General features: G+C 39.9%; 1 protein-coding gene across 2 annotated transcripts; it reads left to right on the plus strand.

Moving 5' to 3' along the window:
• The first annotated feature begins 1,940 nt into the window (after positions 1–1,940).
• UBQLN1 (ubiquilin 1) lies at positions 1,941–27,406 on the plus strand. 2 transcript variants are annotated; one of them, XM_072360112.1, is made up of 11 exons: positions 1,941–2,278; positions 12,062–12,213; positions 15,826–15,941; positions 17,442–17,704; positions 18,536–18,694; positions 19,347–19,587; positions 20,053–20,195; positions 21,164–21,247; positions 24,229–24,344; positions 24,652–24,820; positions 26,188–27,406. In XM_072360112.1, exons 1-11 carry the CDS (start codon positions 2,120–2,122, stop codon positions 26,338–26,340), a joined length of 1,755 nt encoding a protein of 584 aa, XP_072216213.1. In that variant the 5' UTR covers positions 1,941–2,119; the 3' UTR covers positions 26,341–27,406. The 2 variants fall into 2 exon arrangements, with proteins under 2 accessions (XP_072216213.1, XP_072216214.1); XM_072360113.1 differs by lacking the exon at positions 18,536–18,694 and having other exon boundaries at positions 1,981–2,278.
• Positions 27,407–27,849: the final 443 nt, after the last annotated feature.

Here is a 27,849-nt window from a genome sequence, read left to right on the forward strand (position 1 = left end):
AAGTTTGCTGATGACACGAAGTTGGGAGGATTGGCTGACACGCCTGAAGGCTGTGCTGCCATTCAGAGAGACCTGGACAGGCTGGAGAGCTGGGCAGTAAAAAACCGGATGAGGTTTAACAAAAGCAAGTGTAGAGTCTTGCACCTAGGTAGAAATAATTGCATGCACCAGTACAGGCTGGGGGAAGACCTGCTGGAGAGAAGTTCTGCTGAGAGGGACCTGGGCGTCCTGGTGGACAACAGGTTGGCCATGAGCCAGCAGTGTGCCCTTGTAGCCAAAAAGGCCAATGGCATACTGGGGTGCAATAAAAAGAGCGTGGCCAGCAGGTCGAGGGAGGTGATTCTCCCCCTCTACTCTGCCCTGGTGAGGCCTCATCTGGAATACTGTGTCCAGTTCTGGGCTCCCCAGTACAAAAAAGACAGGGATCTCTTGGAAAGAGTCCAGCGGAGGGCCACAAAGATGGTGAAGGGCCTGGACCATCTCCCCTATGAGGAGAGACTTAGGGAACTGGGTCTGTTTAGCCTTGAGAAAAGAAGGCTGAGAGGGGACTTGATCCAGGTTTATAAATACCTGGAGTGGGAGCCATAGTGGCGAGGCTGGTCTCTTTTCAGTAGTGCGTGGGGACAGAACTAGGGGAAATGGGCTGAAACTTCAGCATATGAAGTTCTGCACAAATGTGCGCAAGAACTTCTTTACAGTGAGGGTGACAGAGCACTGGAACAGGCTGCCCAGGGGGGTGGTGGAGTCTCCTTCTCTGGAGATATTCAAGACCCACCTGGACGCCTACCTGTGTGACGTGGTGTAGGGAGCCTGCTTTGGCAGGGGGGTTGGACTCGATGATCTCTAGAGGTCCCTTCCAACCCCTACAATTCTGTGATTCTGTGATTCCCCCTGGTCCTATCACTAATGACACAAGAGAAGAGGCCGACCCCCAGCTCACTGCAACCTCCCTTCAGGAAGTTACAGAGAGTAATAAGGTCTCCCCTGAGCCTCCTCTTCTCCAGGCTGAACATTCCCAGTTCCTTCAGCTGCTCCACATGAGCTGTTGTAAACTAAGAGCAGCCCTGGGTGAGAAACATCACCTTGCACTTTGATCCGATTGATTTCTGCTTGAAACCACTGCTTGGTTGAGCAAACCATTACTTGATTCATTGCAGCACTCATTCTGCCACCGTTCTGTGTCAAAGCGCCCTGCTGCACCACAGTTCAGTGCTGTGTAGGGTCACGACTAACATGGGAAAAGGAATGAGTGTGACAAAGAAAAGGCTCAGAGGTTAATTATGCCTGAAAGCATTTTTTTTTTTTTCTTAACAAACCAATTCTCTAGGCCGGCCAAAGCTTCAATTGGCCTTCTACCAGCTTTCGGTATCCCTGTTTTAAAACCTGTGGACAGGTTTTAAATGGATTGCACAGAAGTTTCAGAGGAGTGAAGGCAGCTTTGTAGTGTTACCAGCCAACATGATTTACACAGAGCTCCTACACAGAGATTATACCGACACCAGAGCAAGGCAGCAGCTCCTCCGCTGCGCAGCGTCCTTTGGGAAACCGAGTTGTTAATCGAGGATGAGGAGGAGCAAGCGCTCGGCGTCCTACGGAAATCCAGGCTCGTGTTTCACGCTTAAAAGAGGAACATGAATCTTTAATGTATGAATATCACTAATTAGGTAGAGCCTGACTTGGTGACGCTAGAATGAATTAGCGATTAAGTTTATTTGGCCAGGTATGGAGCGGTGCCACAGGAACCCCGCTTCCAGAACAGCAAACGTTGGACATTGTTTCCATACAGCGGCGCACAGCGAGAAACTGAAAGCCAAACTCAGGCCGAACCGCCCCGCCCAGCCCTGGCGTTGGGGGTGTGCGCGCCACTAACTGCGCCTACGCGAGCGTCGCGCATGCGCACAATGGCAGCTCTCTGTCCAGCCCCCGCCCGGGCAGGCAGCGCCCCTTTCTAGTAACTTCCCCGAAGAGCTGCGTCATCAATGCGCGCCGCGGCCAGGCCGGGGTATTTCCGCCCGGCGCTGCGGGAGCGGGCACAGCCCGGTGGGGTGAGGCGAGGGCTGGGAGTGCTGCGCTCGTTCGGAGCTGACGCGCGTTAGGAACTGGCCCGGTTCCGCTCACCATGTCGGACGGCGCAGACAGCCCCGCGGGGCGCCGCAGCCCCCCGGAGACTCCCGTTCAGGGCTCCACTGCCGACGAACCGCGCATTATCAGAGTCACGGTGAAGACTCCCAAAGAGAAAGAGGAGTTCTCTGTTGCCGAAACCAGCAGCATCCGGCAGGTGAGGGGCGGCCAGGAGCGAGAGAAACGCGGCCTGCCAGCCGATCTCTGCCGCGGTCTGCGGCCTCACGCCGCAGGGCTGGGGCCCGTGCCGGTGACGAAGCGACTGTTGCTTGCCCGAGCTGCGTGGGGCCGGGCCGGAGAGCGACGAGGCTCGGCCGGGGTCCGCTCCCTGCGGGGCGGTCGCATCCCCGCCACCTCTCGCTCCCCGCGGTTGCGTGCCGGCTCGGGAGAAGGCCCGGCCCGGCTCTTGCCGCGTTGCCCGGCCCGGCTGACTCAGGCTGGCAGCGAGAGGCGGCTTCTTGCTCGCCGGCGAGGCTGCGGAGAGCGTGCGCAATTACCTTGCTGAGAGCGCTGCGGGGCCGGTCGTTATCTGGATAAAATGTGCTCTTAAAAAAAAAAAAAAAAAAAAGAAACCAAACGATAACGCCACAGCGAGCATCTGAATTTTAGGGAAGTTGTCTTTTTCGAGAGATTATAAAATTCGCACTGCAAATCGCAACTTCAGCTGCACTTTTCTTACGAAAGCCTTTATCCCCTTCCCCCTCCCTCCCCCCCCCCCCTAGCCCTGGTGCCTTCGGTTTGAAAGAAGTAGTGAATCGTCATCTCAGTTTCCTGTAATGCTCCTGTTTTTCGTGGAGGTTTTCTGTGCAGGTATTAATGGGGGCTTTTGTTTGAATTAGAGGGCAACCAACCATAGAGGAACTGCAATCAAAGCCTAAGGTAGAGTCTGTAAAATCAGTCTTCTGTTTGTGAAGGAGATGGATACTGTTTTGCTGGAATACTCCAAAAGATGCAGTTGCTTGGAGGGGATTCAGAGCTTACTTTGTTTTCCGTGTAATTTATCTGAAATGTTCTCTAAAGCATCTTTGGATGAGGTGCCTCAGTTTGACTTTTTTTTTTTCCCTTCTTGTGTGTGATTGGTAACTTCGGAGTAAAGCATGGTTGCATATGTGAGCTCTGCTGTCACAGAAATCCAGTCAAGGAAGTTGACAATCTGAGTGGCAGGTTACAAAGCTGACATTATGTTCTTGTAGCTCTGGGTGCAAGTTTGGTTGCTTTTCCTAGCATGCATACCCAGGATGTAAAGCACACAGATCTCATACTCTTAAACATGTAAGTGTACATACAATTTCCACCAAAGTGATGGCCTATTCTTAGAATTGCTTTATATATTAAAATGCAGTGCCACACATGTGGTGAGTTAATATGGGGTTCTTGCTGGGGAATCTTTGGTAGTTGTGAGGTTCCACTGGGAGGTGTCCAAGCAAAAGGTGGTGTGGGCCAGGCCCGTATTTAGTTCAAAACCTATTTTCGAGAATCTTGGCTATGTATTTAAGTTTCTCATTAGCACATAGACCTTGTTATGGTGCCTATATTATCAAATCCAGCAGGGTGCAGCTGAGCTCCTCAAAGCTTGTGGGATGAGACTCTGATTTTAGGCTTCAGATGTACTGCTTATCTAGGAATGACAGCCTTTCCCAAACTGAATGTCAGTTTGCTGAGGAGTTTGAGTTAGTTGCTGAAGGCTCTGAATTTATCGCCAGGTGTCACCACTATTGTCAAAATGCAAAGCTTGATATCATTTGTTATGGTTAAACCAGAAGACACTACAAGGTTATCAAAGGGGAATACAAGAGGTGAAGTAAAAGCCCTGAGCATAGTATCAGCAACTGAGCTAGTATTTACACTTTTGTTCTACGTAGTTGCTGTGAGGGGACAAGATGCTGGTATTTCTTTCAAGTTTTTCTCATTATTTTGCTTATAAGCATCTCAGAAATAAGCTTAATTGAGGTCCTCTCTTCAGCTGCTGGGGAGGTGATGCTCTCCTGTCTTTGGTCTTTTTGCAGCATCCTACCTGGTACACTGTCTGCAAACTTAATCTAGGCATTTCTCCCAAAGGTGAAGTGGCAGCGTTTGCTTCTAATGTTTGCAGAAATCTGTCAGAAGGGGGCACTTTTTTTTAATTTTCTAAGCAACATCAGCACTGTTCTAAAGTTACTGGAATAAAGTTACTGGAAAGTTCTTTATGGGGTCTTTTTAAAAAATTTGTTTGGAGATTCATATTCCAGATCTAACAGGAGGATAACATTTATCACCAAAAACAACGTAATTGCAATCTATTTGGATACTTAAGGAGGTGTAAACAAATTTACTTAAAGTGAAATTTATCTTTACAAATTTATCAAGATTTTTTTTTTTAAATATGAAGGTCGGTTGAGATGCCAGGTTTTTTGTTTTTTTTTTGTGATCAGTTGTCTTAAAAGCAAATGTCTAAATAAGCTAACAAGAAAACTTTACTAAAAGAAGACATATGATTTTATGTAGTTAATAAAAGATGCTGCTTGAAATATAATTGTTGTCCACTTATCTTAAAAACTAAACATTTGACAGTACATCAGGGGTACAGATTGTATTTGCAGTTATACCTTGGTTCCCATGAAGAAAGATTGCCCCTGGAGGCCCTCCATTTGCTGTGGGTCCTAAACTGTCACAACTACCACTAAAATACAGTGTCTGGTAGTGGCTAATGTTAACCTGTTTTTCTTAAACTGTAATAATAAGCTGTTTTTAACAATAAGCATCAGCAGTAAATGTGATGTTTCCAGAGCTGACCCTTAAAATGGGTTAGTCTCACTTTTTTTTTTTTTTCTGTATTGAAAACTTCAGTAATGGAGTCATTGCTGATGCTGCGTTGTGCATCCAGAACATGGAGTACACAGGTTACAATGGAAAATAACCTTCAAATTATAAGCCCCTTTGGAGGGTTGCTTGATTAGAGACAAGTGCTGCTCATCTGTCTCTTTCTTATTTTGTTTTTTCTCCCCTGTGAAATCTGTTTGCACTCAGCATGTCTTTAATCACTATCAGTACAAGGAATTCCCATCGCTCCTTCCCACAGGTTTCAGTCTTATGTGGGTTTCCCATAGGCTGCAGCTTTTCAAGTACAGCTCCAACGCTGCCTTGTACCACAAGGCCCACCCTTCAGGCACTGCTCTGCATGGGTGGCAGCTCCCTCACAGCAGGCTGCTCTCCAGGGTTGCAACACTGCCTGGGAGCTCCTGTGGGGGTGTCTATGGGCTGACCCTCCTTCAAGCTTCATCCACTGCTGTCCTCTGCGTCTCTGCTGGGCTGCAGGGTGCAAACTTCTGCTTGATGCTTAGAGCTCCTCCTTCCCTCCTTCTGCACAAACCTTGTTGGGTGTGGGATAGTTTCTCTCACATATTCTTGCTCCTCTCTCCCACTATTCTTCAGTCTGCTCTTCCAGAAACAGTCAGCTCTGGCCAGCAATGGGTTGCTTTTGTGGCAGCTGGAACTGGCTCTGATCTGATGTGGGACTCTGCTCATAGAGGCTGCTCACTCCTGCAACTCCCCAGCCTAACTAAACCTTGTTGTGTAGACCTGATAGAGTTGCTATTTTGGTAGAACTAAAAGAAAAAAAAATAAAAATAAAAAAAATTATGCTGACTTGCCTGACATTCGGCTTAGTTCAGTGCTACTTCTGAGTTCTGTTTATTTAACCATGATATTTGGCAGGTGTTGTCTAGTAAATGACTGGCAGGTATGGTAAGATATGAACACATGTTTGAGTAATTATATAAAGTATTTTATATGTAGATACTTTTATGCAGCATAGCAGCTTCATTTTGAGACTATTTTTTTCTTTAAAGTTATCCATGTCAAATAGTGCTCATCCTCCTCCTGTGATTTTCTGTAAGCTTGATTTGCTAGCTTCAGTCATCCTTAGTCTTGAGGGGATGAGGAAGGGGGGAGCACAGAACTGTAAAAGGCAGTTTTGTGTACTGCTTAAAATTGACACCAGCAGGGAAGTACCCACATGGATTAATACATATTGTAGAAATAGCATTAAGCGTTCTATGTATTTCAGAGTTCACTCAACATCTGTATCTAGTGACTATAAGATCTATCTATGTGGGAAAGTCAATAAAAGTATGTGAAAGGTTACTTTATGAATTGTGAATTACATGATGGATTACGTGTTTAAAAAAGAAATAACTTTTGTCATCTTGTTGATGTGGTTAATAGTTCCTTACATCTGACAGACTGAAAAGAATATTAACTAATGTCTGTAGTTCACTCATGTTGTATATTCTCTGTCACTTTAAATTTAAAGCTTACTGAAACCAAACAGTTGAGAGAGATTTAACTGATGGTCAAATGAGTAATAATTCTATTGGCAGTAATTCACCTAGCAGTTTCTCCTCAGGAAGAATGAATATTCTCCAACTTTCCTCATTAAGTAGAACAATGTCTTATGCTGTTTCATATTAAGAAGAGAGTGTAGGATACGTTCTTAAAATGCATCTTTTCTGCAAGATTTGTTTGCATGTAATACGTTCGTTTTCAGTCTTGGTGGCTTGCTAGAGAAAAGGCCTATTCTGTTGCAGACGCAGTACTTATCTGCCAGTAGTTGCAGAGCCCTTTTGTGGAAAAGGGAGGAACTGCTAATCATCTCTCCTAGGTCAAAGCAAGAAGGAGTGGAATGGCTTGCTGAAGTTTGCCTGGAAGGTGTGTAACTGGCTAGAGAGTGAGTGAGTCCTGAGATATTCCCACTAGATGGCACTACCTCTGGTTTTCCTTTTTGAGCTGTTAGGATTGTAAACACATTAAGAATGTGAGTTTGTTTCTCAGAATGACTTTTTTGCCAGTTTGGGTTAATGGCAGTGTTTGGGGGAATAACTTGATTATGAAACTTGCGTGTGTATTTGACAAGGGCATGGGGAGATGGTAGCTCTCCATTAAGTCATAACAGACAAAAAGAAGCATGTTTGGAAGCCTAATTTTGGGTGCGCTTTCCAGCATTGCTTTGTCTGCTGCAAAAATTGGCCATGTCAGAAGTACTTTGCTGCCTGTAACCACAAATTCTTGTCCCTCTTCCTGTATAACATCCAAGAGTTATGCAATGAAAACTCCATTTTCACTGATTCCCTTTAATTCAGAGTCATGAGATTACCCGGTGTGATTCATCTGGAAAGGAGGCCATAGCCATCAGCTGTTGTATTGCTGTGAGTGTATTTGGTTCTTTGGTTCCTCACTTCCTGGGTTTGGAAGACTTTTGATCCCATTGTATGAAATGTATCTGGAGCTCATCAGTGTTAGCCTCTGTTGAAACTTCTGTGTGTGGGTGAAAGAGGCTGGAGTATTGTTAATATACTGAGACATGTGCTTTAGTAGAGGAGGTAGTTGAAAGTTTAAATAGTCCTGGATGTGTTTTGAAACAGCAGTTATGAACAAGGTAATGGCACTTGGCCATGTTTTTTGTAACAGGACTGTTATTTGAGGAACTGCTGGGAGTGTAAATTGCAATTCTGCCACATAGTAGGTATAAACCTTTGCTTCATTACCATGTTCAAAACAGTTTGGTTTGGGAGGATTTCAACTTAGCTTTTTTATTGTCATCTAGATAAAGTTTTATCTTAGTATTTTCAAAGCAGTTGCAGTTTTCTAGAGCCTCTTATACATTGCCTTTCAGTGGTAATTGGCTGTTAATTCCCCAGGGCCTCTTTCATGCTATTACAGTAATTTCATTTTTAATTATGTCTCATTAAGTCAACATTGAGAAAATTTGGGAAATGTTTTTTTGGTTTTTTTGTGGGTTGTTTTTTTTTTTTGTGTGTTTTTTTTCATTTACTTGTTTTCCTCCTTTCATTCTTTCTTCGCAGCATCCATGTGGATGGAGGGTAATGTTCTTGCTGTCTTAAATGGCAGAGAGTGAGTCAGCAAAAAGCTTTTGAATCATAAGGTGGTAATATTTCAAAATACAGTTTGCATTTGAAGTTCTTTACTTTAGCTGGAATAAACTTTGATGAACCTTCCAAGGCTAGTTTATCAGATGGTCAAATGTTAGAAGACAAAGGTTTGAAGTATGGCTGTGCAAAAAAGTCTCTTATAGCCAACTGTTCTTATGTATTCAGATACATAGATGCTTTGTTCACGGACAGAATTTTTACTATAACTAGCTCACATAGGAACTATGCCAGTTGGATTCTTTTCACATTGGTTTGGGTGTGGGCAGCAGCAGAATGATGTTCACCTGTATCTTGCAAAAACCTTCAGAGACAATAACGTTGAGTAGATTTAGTGGAAAACTACATGTACAAAAGGTCTGTGGGAGCCTGAATGCAGTTGCCGTTCATTTCTTCATTTTTGTCTTCACTCTTTCTGAATTTAAAGAAGATGTGGGTTTCCTCTTTTACTATATGAGAATGATCTTGCATTTAATGTAGTTACCAGTAACAGTGGGAGGTGCAGACTAAATGGAGAGATGCTTGCCCACAGAGTATGGGAAAAAATTTTGTATTCCACTCTCCCTAACTCTTCTTCACAAAACAAACAGTAGCGATTTATGTTATCGTAGGGTAGTTTGGGTTGGAAGAGACCTTGCAGATCAAGTCCCATACCCCTTCCTGTGATTAGGCTGGCCAGGAACCCATCCAGCTCAGCCTTGAACACCCCCAGAGGTGTTGCATCCACAGCTTCTCTGGGCAGCCTGTTCTGCTGTGTAACTACCTTCATATTGAAGCATTTCTTCTTGACACCTGATGTTAATCTATTCCACTTTAAAACCATTCCTCCTTTTCCTATCAATACATACCCTGTAAAGAGTCTCTCATAATCTTTCTTGTAAGCTCATTTTAAATACTGGGAGCACAATGAGGTCTCTGCAGAGCTTTCTTTACTCCAGAGTGCACATCCTATCTTCACAGGAGAGGTGTTCCACCCCTCATCTTCATGGCCCTTTTCTGAACCCGCTTGAACAGCTCCATGTCTTTGTTATGTTGGGTGCCCCAGGCCTGACCGCAGTATTCCAGGTAGATCCTCCTGAGAGCACTCCAACTTAGGTCTAATCATCTTACAGTATTGGCAGAGATTATGTGATTCTGAAAACTGGCATAAGTTGGATGCTGAGAATTAAAAAAAAAAAAACCAAAAAACTTGTACTGAAAAAAATCTGTAGGTTAGTTTGCTGCAGATGTATAAAATGATCTCTTTGCCTCTGAAAAAGACTGCTATTCTCACAGGCCTATTTTGCTGTGTTGTTATTTTTGATTATTAAAAGTAGTCATCTGACTTGTTCACACAATGAATTTCATGGTGTCACATCCGGATGGCTTTCTTTTGTGGATAAAATACAAAGCATGGCTATCAACCATTGCAGAAATCTCAAGATTATGCTGAATTCAGGTGAGGCTGAAAAAGACCTGACTTATATTTAGTTTTTCTTTTTTTTTTTTTTTTTCCCTCCCAGCAGTTAGTCTTCTTACATGGATATGCCTCAGTTATCTGAAATTGTCTCAGTACTTAAGATAGATTTGTTTTCCTGGCTGGAAAAGGGTCATTTGTGCATTTGGATTGTGCACGTTCAGTGCTGTAAAGGGTTCTTTATGGTTCTGGTACATTGGATTTTGCATTCATGTCATAGATTAGTGTTGCTCTTGCAGGTCATCTAAGGAAGTATCATGATAGCAGGGAAAAGAATGTGCATAGCCTTTGATGCCTATACTAGTAATACTAGGTACCACATAGTTATGTTCTATAAAAGGCGTTTTGTTTCCTTGGCCTCGTGGTTAGATAGCTGCTTCTTGAAACCTGGCAGGACATGGCTCTAAGTACTGTTTACACTACAGCATAAAATTTATTATGATAATTAAGTTGCTCCCTGTCACACCATATTGTGAAAGTATGACAGCAAATTACGTTACTGTTTGGTCTGGCACAGTGTTTTTATGCATTAACTTTGTACCAAACTGAGTGTTTTTCCTGGTTTTGCTACTCTGGAATGTGCATTCTTGGGAATAATTAACTGAAAGAATGCACACTAGGAAGCAACTGTCTATGAAGTTATTCTGCAGAAAATGGTCTAAAGAGTTAATAGTTGTTAAATAAGTCTGCATTGTTATTTTCCCATATGAGCTTCTGCTTCTTGTAAGTGAAAATGTATCTTGCAAGATGTAGAGTTTCTCCTGCTATCCTAGTTAGAGTGAGTAAGAATTTATGTAGAATACTGTAGTGCATTTTGAGTCTTACACTTATAAGTGAACTTAAAAATCCAGAAAGTAGTAAGAACAATTGGATTAGCAAACACTACTCCTTAAAGAAAGGTTAGCTGTCCTGCAACGTTTATTCTAAGCTGAACAATCTGTGTTGGCCATGGTGGGCCAGACAATGAAGAAACAGGAGAGTGAAGCACTGGAGGTTTCTTGGTAAAAAAGATAATGGAGTCTCTATTGCTGGAGACCTCTGAAAACAGGCTAGATGTTTATGTGAGTAATAGATCAGGTAAGTAAGCCACCTCAGAAAGGAATGGATGCAATGACTTTCTGGAATACTGACAAGCCTAAATATTGTCAGTGTAAAGGCTGACTTAGAAGCTGTTTCTATGAGAACCAGAATGAAATCTGTGTGATCAGACTTAACTAAGCAGGGGCTACCTGCTACCCAGACAGAGACTTACCTCTGTTGTCTCTCAGACACTTTTTTTTTTTTTTGGCATGTTCTTTTCTCTTCCTGTACAATAAGCCCTTTTAATTAGATACTAGGGGATTTTCTTTTTTTTTTAGTCCTGCCAATTATAAAACATAATTATTAATAATTGTATGGTTAATATTTGAGTTTTCTGGAGGAGTGAGAACTTCTAGAATGCTTGGAATTTTTCTTCTGAAGAGGTATGGTCAATTCAGTTCTAAAATGCCAATTTGGGTGAAATTCTGGAGTTTTTCCCAACTGACTAGGTGTCATGGTTTTGCAATTTTGTAATTTTGCTATTAGTATTCCACATCATAACATCATGATAAAGCATGGATAATTTCGACGAGTGTGGTGCTCACCTTCAAAAAATAATTAACCTACTGAGTAGTTTTATTTAGAAGTATTCCTGGCTTTGGTGTAATCAAGTCATTCCTTCTCATTTTTTTCCAACTATTTTCCTTTTTACTTTTAGTGACTTTTTCTCACTGTGAAAATTTCTTCAGAATAATAAAATCTCAGTCAAAGTGTAACCTGGTTGCTACTTGCTAAGAAGGCAGAAAGGTATATGATGGGTTTCCATGTTCTCTTGTGCTAATGAGAGTGTAATTTTTGTGGTCAGCTGAAGTAGGTGGCTTTTCACCATGACCTGGGCTAGAACTGTTTCCTTTGGTTATGTTATGAGTTGGCTGAGAAAGCAGGGCCAGCTGAGAAGTATTTATTGCCTGTGTGTAAAGGAGTGCTAATGTTGTTGCATGGAGGGCAGCAAAACTGTCTGAGAATAATTCTTCAATTGGTTCAAGGAAAAGTATAGACAGATTCACTGTAATTGGAATATTCTATCCTCAGTCTAATCAGCAAAGGATAAATTCTGTAGTGTGTGTATGTTTTGTGTGTGTATATATATATAAACATATTAGTATACGTATACTGATATGTAATATGTGCATATAATAGTATGTATACTTGGTAAAACATGTAAATTGTGTGTGTTAACATGTGTCCACACACTAGTATGTAGTTATTGTCATGGATGTGTGCCTGAAATACTAACTGTGAAACACTTCTCATCTTTATTGCATGGAAGAGGAATGACTTGATTGTCATTTCCTTTGTACAAAATAAAAAAAAAAAGAAAGTTGAGTGACCTTAATAAAGTATTTCTAGATTGCGTAAAGTAAAAAGTGCAGAGCATGTGCTTTAGTATGTTAAGATTGAATCAAGTCCAGTAATTATTAAAAACATAGTAGTTCAATATACAATTACGTAAGTGTATAAAATTAACTTTTTTGTTTAGTTTAAGGAAGAAATTTCTAAGCGCTTCAAGTCCAATACCAATCAGCTTGTACTCATATTTGCTGGAAAAATATTGAAAGATCAAGATACTTTGACTCAGCATGGGATTCATGATGGACTCACTGTTCACCTGGTTATCAAAACACAAAACAGGTAAATAACAAACAGTTGTCTCTCTGCTTCTAAGAAGTCAAAATACTTTTAATTTCTGATATGACAGCTTCCTGTTGGGCAAACTTAGATCTGACTAAGCAACTACAGTGAATTTGTTAGTCGTGGTGCAAAATAAGTCTGAAGTTAAAATGCTCGTTTATTAGACCTGTGTCATATTTTAATCAGATGCGTGTTTCTGCATGCAAGTAATAGAATCATAAAATATTTTGAGTTGGAAGAGACCCTTTAAGGTCATCTAGTCTAGCTCCTTTGCAATGAATAGGATCACCTACAGCTACATGAGGTTGCTCTCTTGCTTTTGCTGTTTTAACTTCAATAGTGTTGCTGAATGTTGACTGCATTGCATTTTTATAGTTGTATTAGGTAGCAGCTTTTAGTGACCACAAGTGTCTGTTGAGCAGCATTACTTTTGGGACATCAAAAAGAAATAATAAAAAAAAAAGGGGGAGAAACCTTTCTGTTTTGGAGAAAGGAGGAAAAGTCCTTGAGGGAGAATTACTTTAGTGCAACCAACTTATCTGCCTGAGCAGAAAGACATTTTTTTTTTGAGATATTTTGATGAGGCTGCTTCTAAATGACAGTGAGAAAGATGCATAAATCTACAAATTACTTGTGAAGTGTCCTGAAGGAAGAGCTGACTGAAAATCATTTTTGTTAATTAGGGTAAGGTATACCTCATTTGAATCTAGATTATATAGTCAATAACATGTTTGTTCTAGTCTGAAAGCATTCTTCCTGTTTTTATGTCTCTCCTGTTTGTGGCAAGGATCTTCTGTGGGAGAAAGTCAGATGTTGGAGGGAAAGAGCATGAAAGCAGTAAGCAGAAAAAAGTAATATCTTTCCCTCTCTTAGGCCTCACTAGCATTATCTTGACTTTCAGGCACCTGTTGAAATGTAGGCCTGATAAGCAATAGTGATATTATATGAAATATAATCCAGTACTGTAATATTATTCTCCATGTTTCTGAACAGTACTCTGCTGTTATGACTTCTGCTCTTTTTAATTTGGTCTCTTGAGTGTGATAGGGAAGTTTCATAGACCATGGTAGTAGTGATAATAGCATATCTTTGACTTGCACACTCCTCTGTGAGTTCATAAATTGGACCTAACAGTAGCTGTAAGTGTTAAATCAAATTACTGAAATAGCAGTGCCAGTCAGTCTCTTGTACCTTCTCACACTTCGCCTCCGATCAGTTCTAGGTGCAATATCACATTGTTGTTTTTACAAAGTTTTTTTTTTTTTTTTTTTTTTTTTTTTTTTTTTTTTGTTTTTTTCCTTCAGGAAGGCTTGGTGTCCCTGCATGAGTTCTCTCAGCATTTCTGTCCACATTGTATTCTATCACATCCTATCCCAGTCTCCCACAGTGTAGTGCAGTTTATGCTGCCTGGCTTGATGGGGCTAGTAAAGTTACAAAGTAGCAGTTGTTAGAAGTAGGTAGTGAAGATACAATGAATTTATGAAAATGAAGTTTCACATAAGCACTGTTTTAGGTGCTCACAGGCTGATGAGGGGCCGTCATGGTAAAGTAGACTTAAAACATAGACTTGAAAGAATTTTCACTAAGAGGCTTGAAGCTGAAAGACTTAAGACATAACCAGTGTGCTTATATACCTCCGTTTCCTAATAGAAACATGTTGAAATGCTTTACAGTCATGTCCTATTTTCTGTTTTACTTTGAGACCCACCAACTGAGAGTAGCTCACGTTCTTCAGAATAGCTGAAGAACCAAGTAAAGATTTATGCTTATATTATACCTTTTTCTTACAGAGAAAATGTTTGTGTATTTTCTTAGGCTAAAAAGCCCCAGATGTCTTCATTAGGAAGTTCACATTAAGTATAACCACCTTTGCAGTCTTTGATATTTGTGACAGTTGCTTGGCTTGTTGCACTGATTACATGGTCTGATAGTGACAGGACAAATAGGACTGATTTTTAAAATAAAAGAGGGGATAGTTTTGATTAGACGATAGGAGGAAATTCTTTATTCAGAGGATGGTGAAGCTCTAGATCAAGTTGCCCAAAGAAGCTGAGGATGTCCCACCCCTAGAGACGTTGGGGCCAGATTGGATGGGCCTGGGCAGCCTGATCTAGTGGGTAGCAGCCTTGTCCAGGACAGGGAGGTTGGAAACTAGGTTCCTTCCTGCCCAAGCCATTGTATGCAGCTGTGATTGTACTGGTCTTGTGTTCAAAGTTGTCAGTTGCTCTTAAGCATAAATACTCTGCAACATTGTTCTCAGGAACCCAGGGTATTACCCACTACTTTCTGTCAGGAAGCCTTATTACAAGCCCAAGTACCCCTTTCCGGGGTTAGTGTATATCTGGGATCTTCCCTCTAGAACAAGTTTTCATTCAATAGTTTCTATGAGTGCTTTCATAGACCTGGAATTATCTTACTAGAGTACAAATGAAAATAAGCAAAACTGATCTATATGAATCATTATGGACTGAAGTGTTAGGAGAACCGTTAGGTCTTTTGGACAAAAATTAGTGTCTCCTTTGCTACACTGGAACATCAGTAGCAATTTGAATGAAGTTGCTAAATTCTATGGTACCCTCAGTGTTCATGACTTGACATGCTACATTTTGGCTATCTGTTTTCAGGGGTGTTGATGGGACCCTTTATAAGGTAATACTGATGAGTTGATGGAAGAACTTGCAAAATCTGCAAAGCATTTCATTGTTGGTTTGGTTTTTGATTTTAGCAACAGAGCACTCTTAGAAACTTCAGGGAAGCCTCTGTACTAAAGGCATCTGTCTGACTTGTACGGGTTGTTTTTTTGTTTTTGTTTTGACTGTGTGTTATTGAAGCAAGTACAGAAGAAAGTTACTGAGATGAACTGATCTGTAGAATTTGGCAATTTTTCAAATGCAGATGTTTATGTAATTGTTTAATGAACCAGATTTAGCAAGTGAGCTGTGCTTAAATCTTGCATCACTGAGTAGAGGCTAGGTTAGCTTTGAATCAGCTGAGTTCTCTGAACTCTTACACAATACATCAGCACCAATACCATTGCCTCTACTAGAGACAAGTGTAGTGAGTATGTGAATTAGGCAGCTGATTTTACTCCATTCTTAGTTATGAAGATTACTGAGATTCTGATATTTGTCTTGTTATAAGACAGTAATAGAATTTCACATTGAGTAAGCCATCTTTCCTGAATCCTTTATGGGATACGTTAGATTTTATTTGACTTTATTTCTTCAAGCCTCAAGCATGTAATCACTATTGTCTGATGGCTATCAAATACTGTTGGGTAAGGCAAAGAATCCCTGAAGCAAGGTAAGGACTTAGAAAGCAATGCACTGTCAGGTATCTCCACGGTTGCATGAGAAGGTGGTAGTGGTTGCAGTGATGCCCATCCATTTTTGTTACAGTTGAAACTTCTTCTGAAGAACAAGATGTTACAGATGTCTGAGAGACTGACTGCAGGAAGCTATCTAGAGAGATGTGATTCTGAAAAATTATAAAATGAATAATAATAAAATGAAAAACTAAGATTCCCAAGTATGACACCCTGCTATGTTTAATGACATTAGTTAAATTGCTTTGCTACATTTGTAACTTTGAAACTGTCTTTTTGTTTTTTAGATCACAAGACCACCAAGCTCAGCAAACAAATACCAGTGGGAGTGCCGATACCACATCAGCATCAAGCAGTAGTACCTCAACATCAGCTTCAACTAATAGTAATCCTTTTGGCTTGGGTAAGAATGTCTGTTAGACCTCATGGTTGGAGGGGTTGAGCACCTGTTCTACAAAGAAAGGCTGAGGAAGTTGAACTCTTCCACTCTAGAGAAGAGAAGGCTTCAGGGAGACCTCATTGTGTCTTTCCAGTACTTAAAGGGAACTTTTAAGTAGGAGGCAGATCACCTTTTTACATAGTCTGATAGTGATAGGATGGGGTAGAACAGTTTTAAACTAAAAGAGGGGAGATTTTGATTAGATGTTAGGAGGAAATTCTTTTAGAGTGTCGTTAGGCACTGGCACAGGCTGCCCAGAGGAACTGTGGATGCCCCGTATCTTGTTTTCAGGGCAAGGCTGAGTGTCACCTTGGGCAGCCTGATATAGTGGGTCCTGTCCATGGCAGGGGGAGTTGGAACTAGATGATCTTCAAGGTTCTCTCCAATCCAGACTATTCTCTGGTGGGTGTTTTCTATGGGGTAGAGATGATTTTCTCTGAAGCTTTAGTCTAAAGCAATCAAGATTTAAAAACAAACAAAAAAAAAAAAGGCAGAAACAAAAGTTAATTACAAATACTTGTGACACAGGTTGTGGGAACAGGCTACAGACATGAGCTGTTTCACCTTCAATAGTAGAGTGCTGCTGATGCTGTATTCTGGCACTGTGGGGCAATCAAACTCTTCCCAGTGTTGTCCTTAAGAGTCTGTCTGAATTGGCATGAAGGGAGTATTGATAAAGTTGGATCTGTAATACAAAGCCAAGCAAAATTGCTGCTAATCTTACGGTCTTATTATTTTTCAGTTTCCAAGCATGTTGTTTTCTCCTTAGTGAAAGAAGACTGCTGTGTTCATTTGAAATTACTATTTCCACAGTATCGATGTTTCTGATACTTTTTTTCATCTCATTTGCTTCCTTGGAAAAGAAGAAAGGAAAAAACCTACAGAATTGAAAAAGCTGCATTAAACAATTGCTTTTTTTTAGGTGTAACCAATTCTATAGCTAACTACATTCTAAAATAAAATATGAAAGTTTTATTTGGACTCAGCAAAGGAAGGGAAGTAAAAGCATTATTCTTGTTGCAGCAGTGAAACAGAAGAACTCTGCTTTTAATAAGAATAGGCAATATACATCATACTGGTGCGGTCTCTTTCAGTTGCAGTCTGAACAAGAGTTAGACAAATGGACTAGGATGCATTAGAAGGGGAAAAAAATATCAAGGCCTCAGAATTCAAGCATCACTACTTCCTATGCTGTGGAAAATGAGAAATTGTTAGTATTGTAATAAGTTCTGTTCCAAAGCAATTTGTTAGATTTTTTTTTTTTTTAGGTGTTTTGTTATTCATTAAATCTGTTTCTTTAAATGAATGCTTAACAGCCTCACAAAGATGGAGTTTCCACTGAATTTTCTAATTTCTGAAATGTGAAGTATAGCCAAGTATTTTACATTTACAAAAGATGTGGTTCTGTTTAGATTTATTATAAGAAATCTAAATTCAATTATATATATTTTTCTTCCTCTAAAGGTGGCCTTGGAGGTTTGGCAGGCCTGAGCAGCCTAGGCTTAAATACATCAAGCTTTTCAGAATTGCAGAGTCAGATGCAACGGCAACTCATGTCCAACCCAGAAATGATGGTTCAGATAATGGAGAATCCATTTATTCAGAATGTGCTTTCAAATCCTGACCTGATGAGGCAGTTAATCATGGCTAACCCTCAAATGCAGCAACTGATACAGAGAAATCCAGAAATTGGACATATGCTGAATAATCCGGATATAATGAGGCAGGTATGTAGAAAAACCTCTGACTTTGTGACCTTTGATTATACTGTAGCTGAACAACATAGCAAGAACTGGATGTCCTTTGTTGAGAAACGTTTTTTGAAGAATTTGAGCTTTGTGTGTGTGTGTGTGTGTGTGTGTGTGTATATATATATATAATGTCACTGTAAGCAACTTGTAGTCATGTTTATAGTTGTTAAAGTCTGAAATAAGTAATTCAGAAAATCTGCAGCATGGTTTTGATAGATGTTGGAGATTGTATGATAATATCTTCTGAGTTTAGAGTTGGATACAGCTGTGTGCACTCAAAATCCCCTGTCATGTAGCCAGCAAGTTTTGAAGAATCACTACTTTTGGTAAACTGTACTAATTTCTGGTTTATCTAACAGCGGGTATTTCCCTGGGTGCTTCTAAAGTTGCACATTATGGAAGATATGTTGTGTGGCTAAAGATCTCAAAAAGCCAATGAAGGCATTTTGTAATGAGAGCATTTAAAGTTTGTGTTATAAGATGTGCACTGTAATGATGATAGAAGTACACTGTGGGTAAACGCTTCTGATGGCGGAAGTATATTATGTTAAAAAAGGAAAAGAGAGCAGAAAGGATAACATGTTCAAGGTTTTTCTTCTGTTTAGCAGTGCTTTCTGACACGACCAGTGTAGTCACAGCTGTGACAGAACACATGCAAGTATCAAATTCTGCTGGCTCCCACTAAGCTGGCATCTTGATTTCAACTTCAATGATAATATGCTAATAAAAGAGATGCTGTCAGATGCTGACGTTTTCACTTTAGAATGGATTTCTTATTAATACAGATTAAACGTTCCACTTCCTTAGACAATAGAACTTGCTAGAAACCCTGCAATGATGCAGGAAATGATGCGAAACCAAGACCGAGCCTTGAGCAACCTTGAAAGTATACCAGGTGGATACAATGCTTTGCGACGTATGTATACAGATATTCAGGAGCCAATGTTGAATGCAGCACAGGAACAGGTGAGAAAAGATTGCAGATGCCACTGAGAATAAATATTTTTCAGAAATGAAAGAATATGAACTACATAACTTTTCAAATGTGTACTTGGCAAAGTTTTCTTGAAGACTGAATTCACAGTATGGCCTTCTCTCTCTGCTGAGAGAAAGGAAAGATTTTACTTTTTTACGTATTCTGTGCCCCTTTAAGCTTGAAGAAGTGCAGATATTGTGCTCTGGTTCAGAGAAGCTATTTTGAATTTGATACATTTCTATATTAAATAAGTTACTGCATAATCTAAATTCTTTTACTTTGTTGACTTGTAATGTTATGAGCTCCAGGTAAGTTAATAAGGGTGGATTTAGTGATCTGTAACCTAAAATGGGAAAAGACTTCAAATATTGTAAACTGTAGGATATACAGTCTTATCTTGATCGAAGTATTAGTACAGTAGAAATTCTATTTTCAAAAAGAAGTGAGACTTTATTTGGGGAAACTCCGTTTTCTTTCTCCATGTTTACTCTTAAGTTACTTTAGAACGGTGAGTATAACCAATCAAGAGCCATCAACATTTATCTTCATGATAATTTTGGAAAGGTAACTTGACATTTATTGCGAACTTAAAAACAGTTTGCTTTAGAGAATGATGCATGTTTGCTTTTCCTTCCTTTATAGTTTGGAGGTAATCCATTTGCTTCTTTAGTAAGCAATGCATCATCAGGAGGGGACAGTCAGCCATCTCGTACAGAAAATAGAGATCCTTTACCAAATCCCTGGGCTCCTCAGTCCAGTACTCAGAGTTCTACAAGCACCAGCACAAGTGGTGAGAATGCTGACAGTAATAATGTTGGAAATAACACCTTTGGCAGTACGGGACAGAGCTCAACCATACCAAATTTGGGACCTGGACTAGGAGGTGTGTTTGTTATTGCAGTTGCATATGTTTGGGAAATTTGCTGAAATGACCATTTTATTAGAAAGAGAAATTTTAATTCAAAGCTTTTATTTCTTTAGTGCAGCATTTGAGTGTCAAAGTCCTCTGTATAAAAACATGAAAAGTAAACTAAGAATGATACTGTGTGAGTATTGCCTTAAAACAGCAACAATAGTAAATTGCTAGATGAGTGATGGCATTTTTCCTGTTTGCAAACAAACATGAAAACAGTTACCGGCCTAGTGGGCCTACTTTATAGATACAACATTTTTCTTAACTTATTTTTAGGGTGCAGATGCATCTGTGTACGCAAAACCACATTAAAGTGCATTTCAGGGACGAAAACTTGCAGAAAACAATCAGTTATGTCCCACTTCTAGGCAGTCTGATTCATTTGATAGGATGTTTAATATAAAGTGACCTTTTACTTTTTTTTTTTTTTTTAAGCTGGTATGTTCAACACACCAGGAATGCAGAGTTTGTTGCAACAGATAACTGAAAACCCACAACTTATGCAGAATATGTTGTCAGCCCCATATATGAGAAGCATGATGCAATCATTAAGCCAGAATCCTGATCTTGCAGTACAGGTAAATGCATCTGTTATAGTGGTGTGTTGCTGTACTATGTGCACTGACTTCATTTTTTTTTTTTATATTTGTTTGTATGATAGTTTAATTTTCACTACAGAGTGATGGTAATTGAGCAACAATTCAACACTTGTCTGCAGTGAATGGTCCAGTTTTTCAAGTATGTTAATACCTGGCTCACCTAAATTACTACCAAGTTACCTTTAACAATCTGTTGCAGTGAGTTTCTTCTATTTATAGTTGGACACCTGCCAGGCATCCTTCTTAAGTAACTTGTAAGTTTATGTACGTTCTGCACAATCCTGAACTTGTGACCTAGTGTCAAAGCCAGACAGAGAAAACAAATGCTTGTACTTTAAGTTAGATGTGCTTTCTTGTAAATAAATAACCACAGTAATCTGAGTTGAGAGAAGTGAAAGGGTAGAGTTAGTGCTGTTTCTAGGTGGTGTTCTGGTTTTAATTGCTTACTTGTGACTCTTGCTTGCTATAGAATTACGGATACTGCTGTTCTGTGAGTAATATCTTAGAAGTGTTTTCACATTTCAGTTAAAGAAATAGTAGCCAAAGTCAAATGCTAAACCAAGATAAAGTGCTTTATTTTCTGCTTGGATCTGATCTTCTGAAGATGATATTTACAAAGAGACTATCATTTAGATATGTAGCAGAGGTTGAGCAAAAGTGATTCATCCTATAATATAAACAAGATTGTCTTGGCAGGGATCCGGCAATTTTTTCCACTTAAGAGAAGATAACAGAAGAAAAATCCCTACAGTATCTTTATGCTGGTGGTTCATAACAAGTTTTAGTTGAAGGAGACAGTTGTGTTTGAGGGCTTGAGTTTTCCTAGATGATTATTGTATGTATTCGTTATCATATTCTCCATGACTGGTGTTTTTTAAGTAGTTGCCTTTAAACCCACAGTGGTTTTTACTGCTTGATCTTTGAATTTAAGTATTTTTGTCCTATAGATGATGTTGAATAATCCTCTATTTGCTGGAAATCCTCAGCTTCAGGAGCAAATGAGACGACAGCTTCCTACTTTCCTTCAACAAGTAAGATGATCTGCTAGCTATTATTAAATGTCTATACCTCAGTGAACTTTTTTTCAGTAAATTTGTGTCTTGCCTTGGTTTGATTAAAAGCTAGACTCTGTTATTTACATTCTCATTAGCTTCAGACACTAAATTATTTTGTTCCATTATAAATCTTGCTTGGTCTCTCCATCCTCTTGAAAAGTTAAACCTTTTGGTGGATATTATTTTGTCTATGATTGGCACAGCTTTTTTGATTTACTCTTGATTGCGTGCTTAGAATCAGTACTTTTTTCCATAAACAGAGAAATCTTTAACTATGTTTTTCCTACTGGTTCCACCTTAAATATTTGAGTGAAGGCATTTTGCAGTGTGCCTAGAAAGACCCAAATCAGTTCATTCAGAGTAGGATGGGTTCTGAAGAAGCAAAAGCCTGAGAATTGCTTTATCTTCATGAGCACCACTGTGCTTGTTGCTTGGGTATCTGCATGATGCTAACTGTCACTGAGTAGTGGCACTGTGTTATTTGAATAGGAGTAAACAAAAGTTTTGGGAATTAAATACATCATCTAGCTGTATAGCTTCCATCATTAGATGGTCTGTAGTGCATTGCTCTTGCTGCAGGCAGTGTTACAGAATAATTGCAGCAGCTTACTTTGAGGAGCCCAAATTGCTTTCCTCTGGAGATCATAGAATCACCAAGGTTGGAAAAGAGCTCTAAAAATATCCATTCTGACTGTCTAACTGTCAACACTATTTCCCACTAACTCATGTCCCACAGTACAACATCTAAATGTTTCCTGATCACCTCCAGGATTGGTGACTCTACCACCACCCTGGGCAGCCCATTCCAGTGCCTGACCACTCTCTGTGAGAAATATTTTCTAATGTTCAACCTCATTTTCCCGTGGCACAACTTCAGGCCATTCCCTGTAGTCCAGTTGCTAGTTACCTGATTCCAACCTCCTTTCAGGCAGCTGTAGAGAGGGATGAGGTCACCCCTGAGACTTCTCCAGATTGAACATTGCCAGCTCCATCTGCCACTCCTCACAAGGCCTGTGCTGCAGACCCCTCACCAACTTTGTTGCCTGTCTCTGAACATGCTCCAGGGCCTCGATGTCTTTCTTGTAGGGGCTCAAAACAATACTTGAGACTTGAAGCAGACTGACCAGTGCTGAGTACAGGGAGGTAATCACTCCCTTGCTCCTGCAGGCAGCACTATTTCTGATACAAGTCAGGATGCCACTGGCCATCTTGGACACCTGGGCACACTGCTGGCTCACATTCAGCTAAGCATCAACCCCCAGGTCCATTTCCTCTATGCAGCCTTCCAGCCACCCTGTCCCAGACCTGTAGTGTTGCCTGGGGTTGTTGTGGCTGAAGTGCAGGACCTGGCAGATGGCCTTACTGAACTTCATCCCGTTGGCCTCAGGCCAGAGATCGAGCCAGTCCAGATCCTTCTGTATGGCCTTCCTACTCCCAGGCAGATCAGTGCTTCCTGTTGTCTGCAAATTTACTGAGTGTGCACGCAATGCCCTCATCCAGGTCATCAATAAAGGTAATGAACAGGACAGGCCCCAGCACTGACCCCTGGGAGAACATCACTTGTGACAGGTTGCCAGCTGGATGTAGCGCCATTCACCACCACTTGCTGGGCCCAGCCATCCAGCCAGTTCTTTACACAGTGAAAAATGTACCTGTCCAAGCCACGGGCTGCCAGCTTCTGTAGGTGAATACTGTGGTAGAGTGTCATAGGCTTTGCTGAAGTCTAGGTAGGCCACACGAACAGCCTTTCCCTCATCCACCAGATGGATCACTAGATCATAGAAGGAAATCAGGTTGGTCAAGCAGGACCTGCCTTTTATAAAGCTCTGCTACCAGTGTCTGATTCCCCAGTTGTCCCACGCATGCTCTGTGATTTCTTTCAAGGTGATCTGCAGGATTTTGGTAGACTTTGCCAGCTATTGATTCAGTTATGCTCTAACTTTTAACTATCAGGAAAAGTAAAAATCCAAGAGATGAATGGAGATTATTAACAGATAGCTACGCTTAAGTCTTGTTATACACTCATATTCCAGACCAGACTTCTTAATGCCTTATTCTACAGTTCTGTTCTGAACCAGCGGAAGATAGGCTTTAGAATTTGTTTTTTTGTGTCATATGTTTTTGCAACAGAAGAAATTTGGTCTAGTTACCAATTGGAGACTGTTAAGATTTATCAGCCTGTCTGCTGTTAGAATTAGATCTAGGTACGGTCTCACTTGTAACTGAAACAAATAGCTTTTACTTTTGAGCGGCATCTATAAGCAGAGGTGAGGGTAAGCTATTAGTCTTGATTTTTATATCTCAAATGGTCTGATTTCAGGGCATTTAACTTCAGAAATAGACTTGCTTTTTAAGTTGCCTGTGGATGTGAAAAAACATTTCTTAGTTGAAGTCGCAATAAAGGTCCTTCACTACTGTGAATTTGCTTGCTAGTATGTTTTGTAGTATATTTGTTCACATTCCTATAGTCTGCATAGGAATTACAGATATGGACACACGCACAAATTGTGATTATGATTCAGTGATCTGAATTTAGCTAGGAAATAAATATTTTGTAACTTTTTATTAGACATAATGAAACTTGACTAACAGATAATCAGTGTTGTTGCTTACCAGTAGTGTGGCATAAGAGACTAATTCTAGAATGATGATGGTCTAGCACATGCCTTGGCTTTGGAATATGGTAGCCTTTAGAAGTGGAACTGAAAAACATAACTTTGGTATACTGCTTATTTGAAAGGCTTTGTTCACATTAGAAAAAGTTCACTGATCATCTCCTGTGAAAGTTTTCTCAAGAAACCCCCCCAGACTATGAATTATTTAATGTAAATATTCATATTTAAAACTAAAAAACGAGTTCTGAAAGCATATCAGATTGTGTAAAACATCAAGTGGTTAAAAATTAACACTTGAGAGCTTCTGTGTGATTCTGTCACAAGTCTCTCTCACTTTCTTAGATGCAGAATCCTGACACATTATCAGCTATGTCAAACCCCAGAGCAATGCAGGCTTTACTACAGATTCAGCAGGGTTTGCAGACACTGGCAACAGAGGCGCCGGGACTCATACCAGGGTAAGGCTCAGTATCACAGTTTTGGAAAGCAACTTTTCTCTTGTGCTGTGTTCTCTTGTGCTTCTTTTTACAGGTAGAGATTTTATCATATGAAGAACTCTTTTTAAGTTTCGCTAAGCTTATTTTGGAATGTTTCCCAACACAGTGTGTTTTTGAACAGTGATGACTATTGTCTTTGTCTTAGTATGTCACCAACACTGTGTTTGACAGTATTTCTACGTGGTGATAAAATATAGGATTAGAAGAGACATCACAATTAAGCATGGGTTTATTATTCAGCTTATTTCTGTTTCTGTCACTTGTGCAGATTTAATCCTGGTTTAGGTGGATTGGGAAGCACCGGAACTCCCACTGGGTCCAATGTACCTACTTCTGTTCCCAGTGACAATACAAATCCAGCATCAGGAGCTGCTGAACCCAGCCACCAGCAGTTTGTTCAGCAGATGTTGCAGGCTCTTGCTAGTGCAAATGCTCAGGTAAAGTACATTACTACAGTATAGATATATATTTTTTTTCTTTTAATTGTTCCTAACATTTTCTCTGAAAACAAATTAAAACAAACCTGAAACCGAGTAGAGAGCTCAGAGTACTTCTGGTACCTTCCCCCACCCCTAAAAGAAAAAGCAGAAGTGGCTCAAAAAGGATGTTGGAGCTGTGCAGGTAAATGCTAAGTATAATTAAATTTGAGTAAAAGTGTCCTTTAACAGTTAATCCTTTTAATGTACTCATCTTCATACCCCTGAATTTCTGAAATGCTTTCAGAGGAGTAAATTGAGGTGATAAAGTTGCTGACTGGTGAAATGTGGACTCAGGCAAGAGCTTAGAATTGCAGAAAGCACAGATGTTTGTCAGCAGAGCTGTCTGCTACTCTGTAGCTGTGACAGCCTCTGTCCAATGCTTTGGAATAGCCACACTCCAGTTATTTGGGTTTTGAATTTGTATGCTTCACGGACATTCTGTGGGTCCAAACTGCAGTACGTTTTGTGATGCTGTGGAGTCTTAGGCTACCAATTGACTGTTTTGCTTTGCTGTGCCTAGGGAGAAGCAAGTAGTGGAGATGGGTCTTGTTCAGTTTTAGATTTGTTTTACTTCCTGTTGGCTTGGAGCCATGTGTTTGGAACTTGTGCTGGTAATAGTTTCTTGATGGATGAAATTGTTGAATTAGAACAAAAGTGTAATTAACAACAGCTGCACAAGTTTTGTGTTAACATCTAAGATCTCACTGATTTAGAGTGACTTCTTAGTATTACCCCAGCACATTATTTTCTTATAGTTGTTCTCATTTGAAAGTGCTTTTGAATTGGAGAATTTTGCTGTGAGTTTATAAATGAGCAGTATTGACCCACAAAGCGTTACTGCGAGTTTGCTTCAGGCTGAAGCTTTCCAACAGGTAGAATTCTGGTAACTTAATCAACAAATACTTGGAAGATTAAAAGCAAGCTGACTTTCATACCAAGAAAAGAAAGCCTGAGACACTGATTGCCAGCAGCAACATCATGAAAATTCTGCTGTCTGACATTAGTAGGTTGAACCATTTCATTTTTTAAATGATCTAGGTCTGTTTTATGCGTGTTTAATTAAATGTGCACACTATATTAAAATATTCAATGTATAATATGGAGGGAGAATGGGGCCAAATACAGATAGGCACATAATCTGTATCTGTGGCCATGTTAAGAAGTTATTCTTACAGCACAAACATATCGAACTCTATTTTATTCTATTTATTTCTTTTTATGTAGTTTGAGTGCCATGTAAATGGTGCGGAAGCCACTATGTTTAAATCTAGTGCTTTGCCAAAAGCATATTGTGGGTTTACAACTTGAAATTTTGTTCTTGGCAGTTCCAAAACCCAGAAGTTAGATTTCAGCAACAACTGGAGCAGCTGAGTGCAATGGGCTTTTTGAACCGCGAAGCAAACCTGCAGGCACTAATAGCAACAGGTGGAGACATCAATGCAGCTATTGAAAGGCTCCTTGGCTCTCAGCCTTCGTAGCAGTGTTCCTTTAACTTGAAAAAATGTAATTTATTTTTGATAACAGCTCTTAAATCTTTAAAATACTTGCTTTTATTGCATTCTGACTCTCGGGGTTGTCTTGTTACAACTAAAACCTATCTACATTTTAAGGTGGAGTGCAGTAGTTTTCTGCGAAAAATGGGGATCAGTGAATTTTCTCAGTTGTTGCATGCATCACACATCTTCTGTTTTGCATTATCTGTGATTTTTTGAAACTATATCAGCTTCCACAGTTGCGTGAACAGGTTTTGTATCACTCGCAACTGTCCAGTTTATTTCCTGCTTAAACATTAGCCTTCAGTAGTAATTTAATGTAGAGTACAAATTAAAAAAGAAAAAAATTGATTGAAGCTATAATTTGTGGGTACCAATTCTGCTTATTGTGATTTCAGCATGTATTTCTTTTTCTTGCTAGCAGAACACTGTAAGATTTATACCACTTGAGTAATCTACCATTTTTGCTTTAATTTGTATAAGGTATAAACACAGTATATACAATGGAGACAGCTCATTTCTAGAAATTTACACATCGCAGTGGAAAAAAATTATAAGTAACCAAAAAAGCCAGGAAAAGTTATATGCCATGTTTTCAGTGTAGAACCTTCCAGCCTCTTTGGTAACCATCTCAGCAAGAAAAAAAAAAAAAAAAGCTTAGGCAAGTTCCTTTAAAATCCTGCAATTACTGTTCTGGTTTTCTCTTTAAATCTAACTACAGAAACTTGCATTGTAAAATTGTCTCAATATTCACACAGATTAACTGTAAATTACTTTAATTGTTGTGCGAATTAAAGAGGTACTGCCTTGTGCTCAGAAGCAGCTTCTGAGGCCTTTTGGTTTGTTTCATTGAGGTTCTAACATGTATTGATTTTTGTAATTGGAAACATCTGTCTCACACATTGTCATCAAGTGATACTCTTAATTACTTTCAAGTTCCATGGTAAAAAAAACAAACAACAAAACACTGTATATCTTCTGAGGTTTTCCTAATAGTAACCTCTACTGTGCACAGATAATAAATAAATTCAGCAATCTTTCAGCATCAAGGCTTGGTGTGTTTGTGTTTGATTTGTGATTTGAGATGACAGGCAGCTTAACAGCTGGCCTGGCACTATTTGCCAGTTTGGGGCTATGATTTGCAAAGAGCTCATTGAGTATGCACTGAAGGGAAGAGTCCAAGGCATCTGATATTGAAGACCACTAATTAGTCTAAAGTCAGGGTGATGCAATAAAATACACTCCTGTGTGTTACTGAATGGCATTTGCTTGCATTTGTGTAGTTGTGGGCATTGCTACTGAATTCCTGTGAATGTTGGTTTGAATAATCTTTTGATGTTAAATATAACTTCAGTTTGTTTAAAAAAACATTGCTTGCAAATGGCTTAAAATTACTAGCTTGAATAAAGGTGCTAATTGAGAAGCTGGACGGGAGCCATCAGTGTGCGCTTCCAGCCTGGAAGGTCAGCTGTGTTCTGGGCCACATTAAAAGAG

This window comes from Excalfactoria chinensis, chromosome Z, assembly GCF_039878825.1.
Source record: "Excalfactoria chinensis isolate bCotChi1 chromosome Z, bCotChi1.hap2, whole genome shotgun sequence".
NCBI classification, from domain to species: Eukaryota; Metazoa; Chordata; class Aves; order Galliformes; family Phasianidae; genus Excalfactoria; species Excalfactoria chinensis.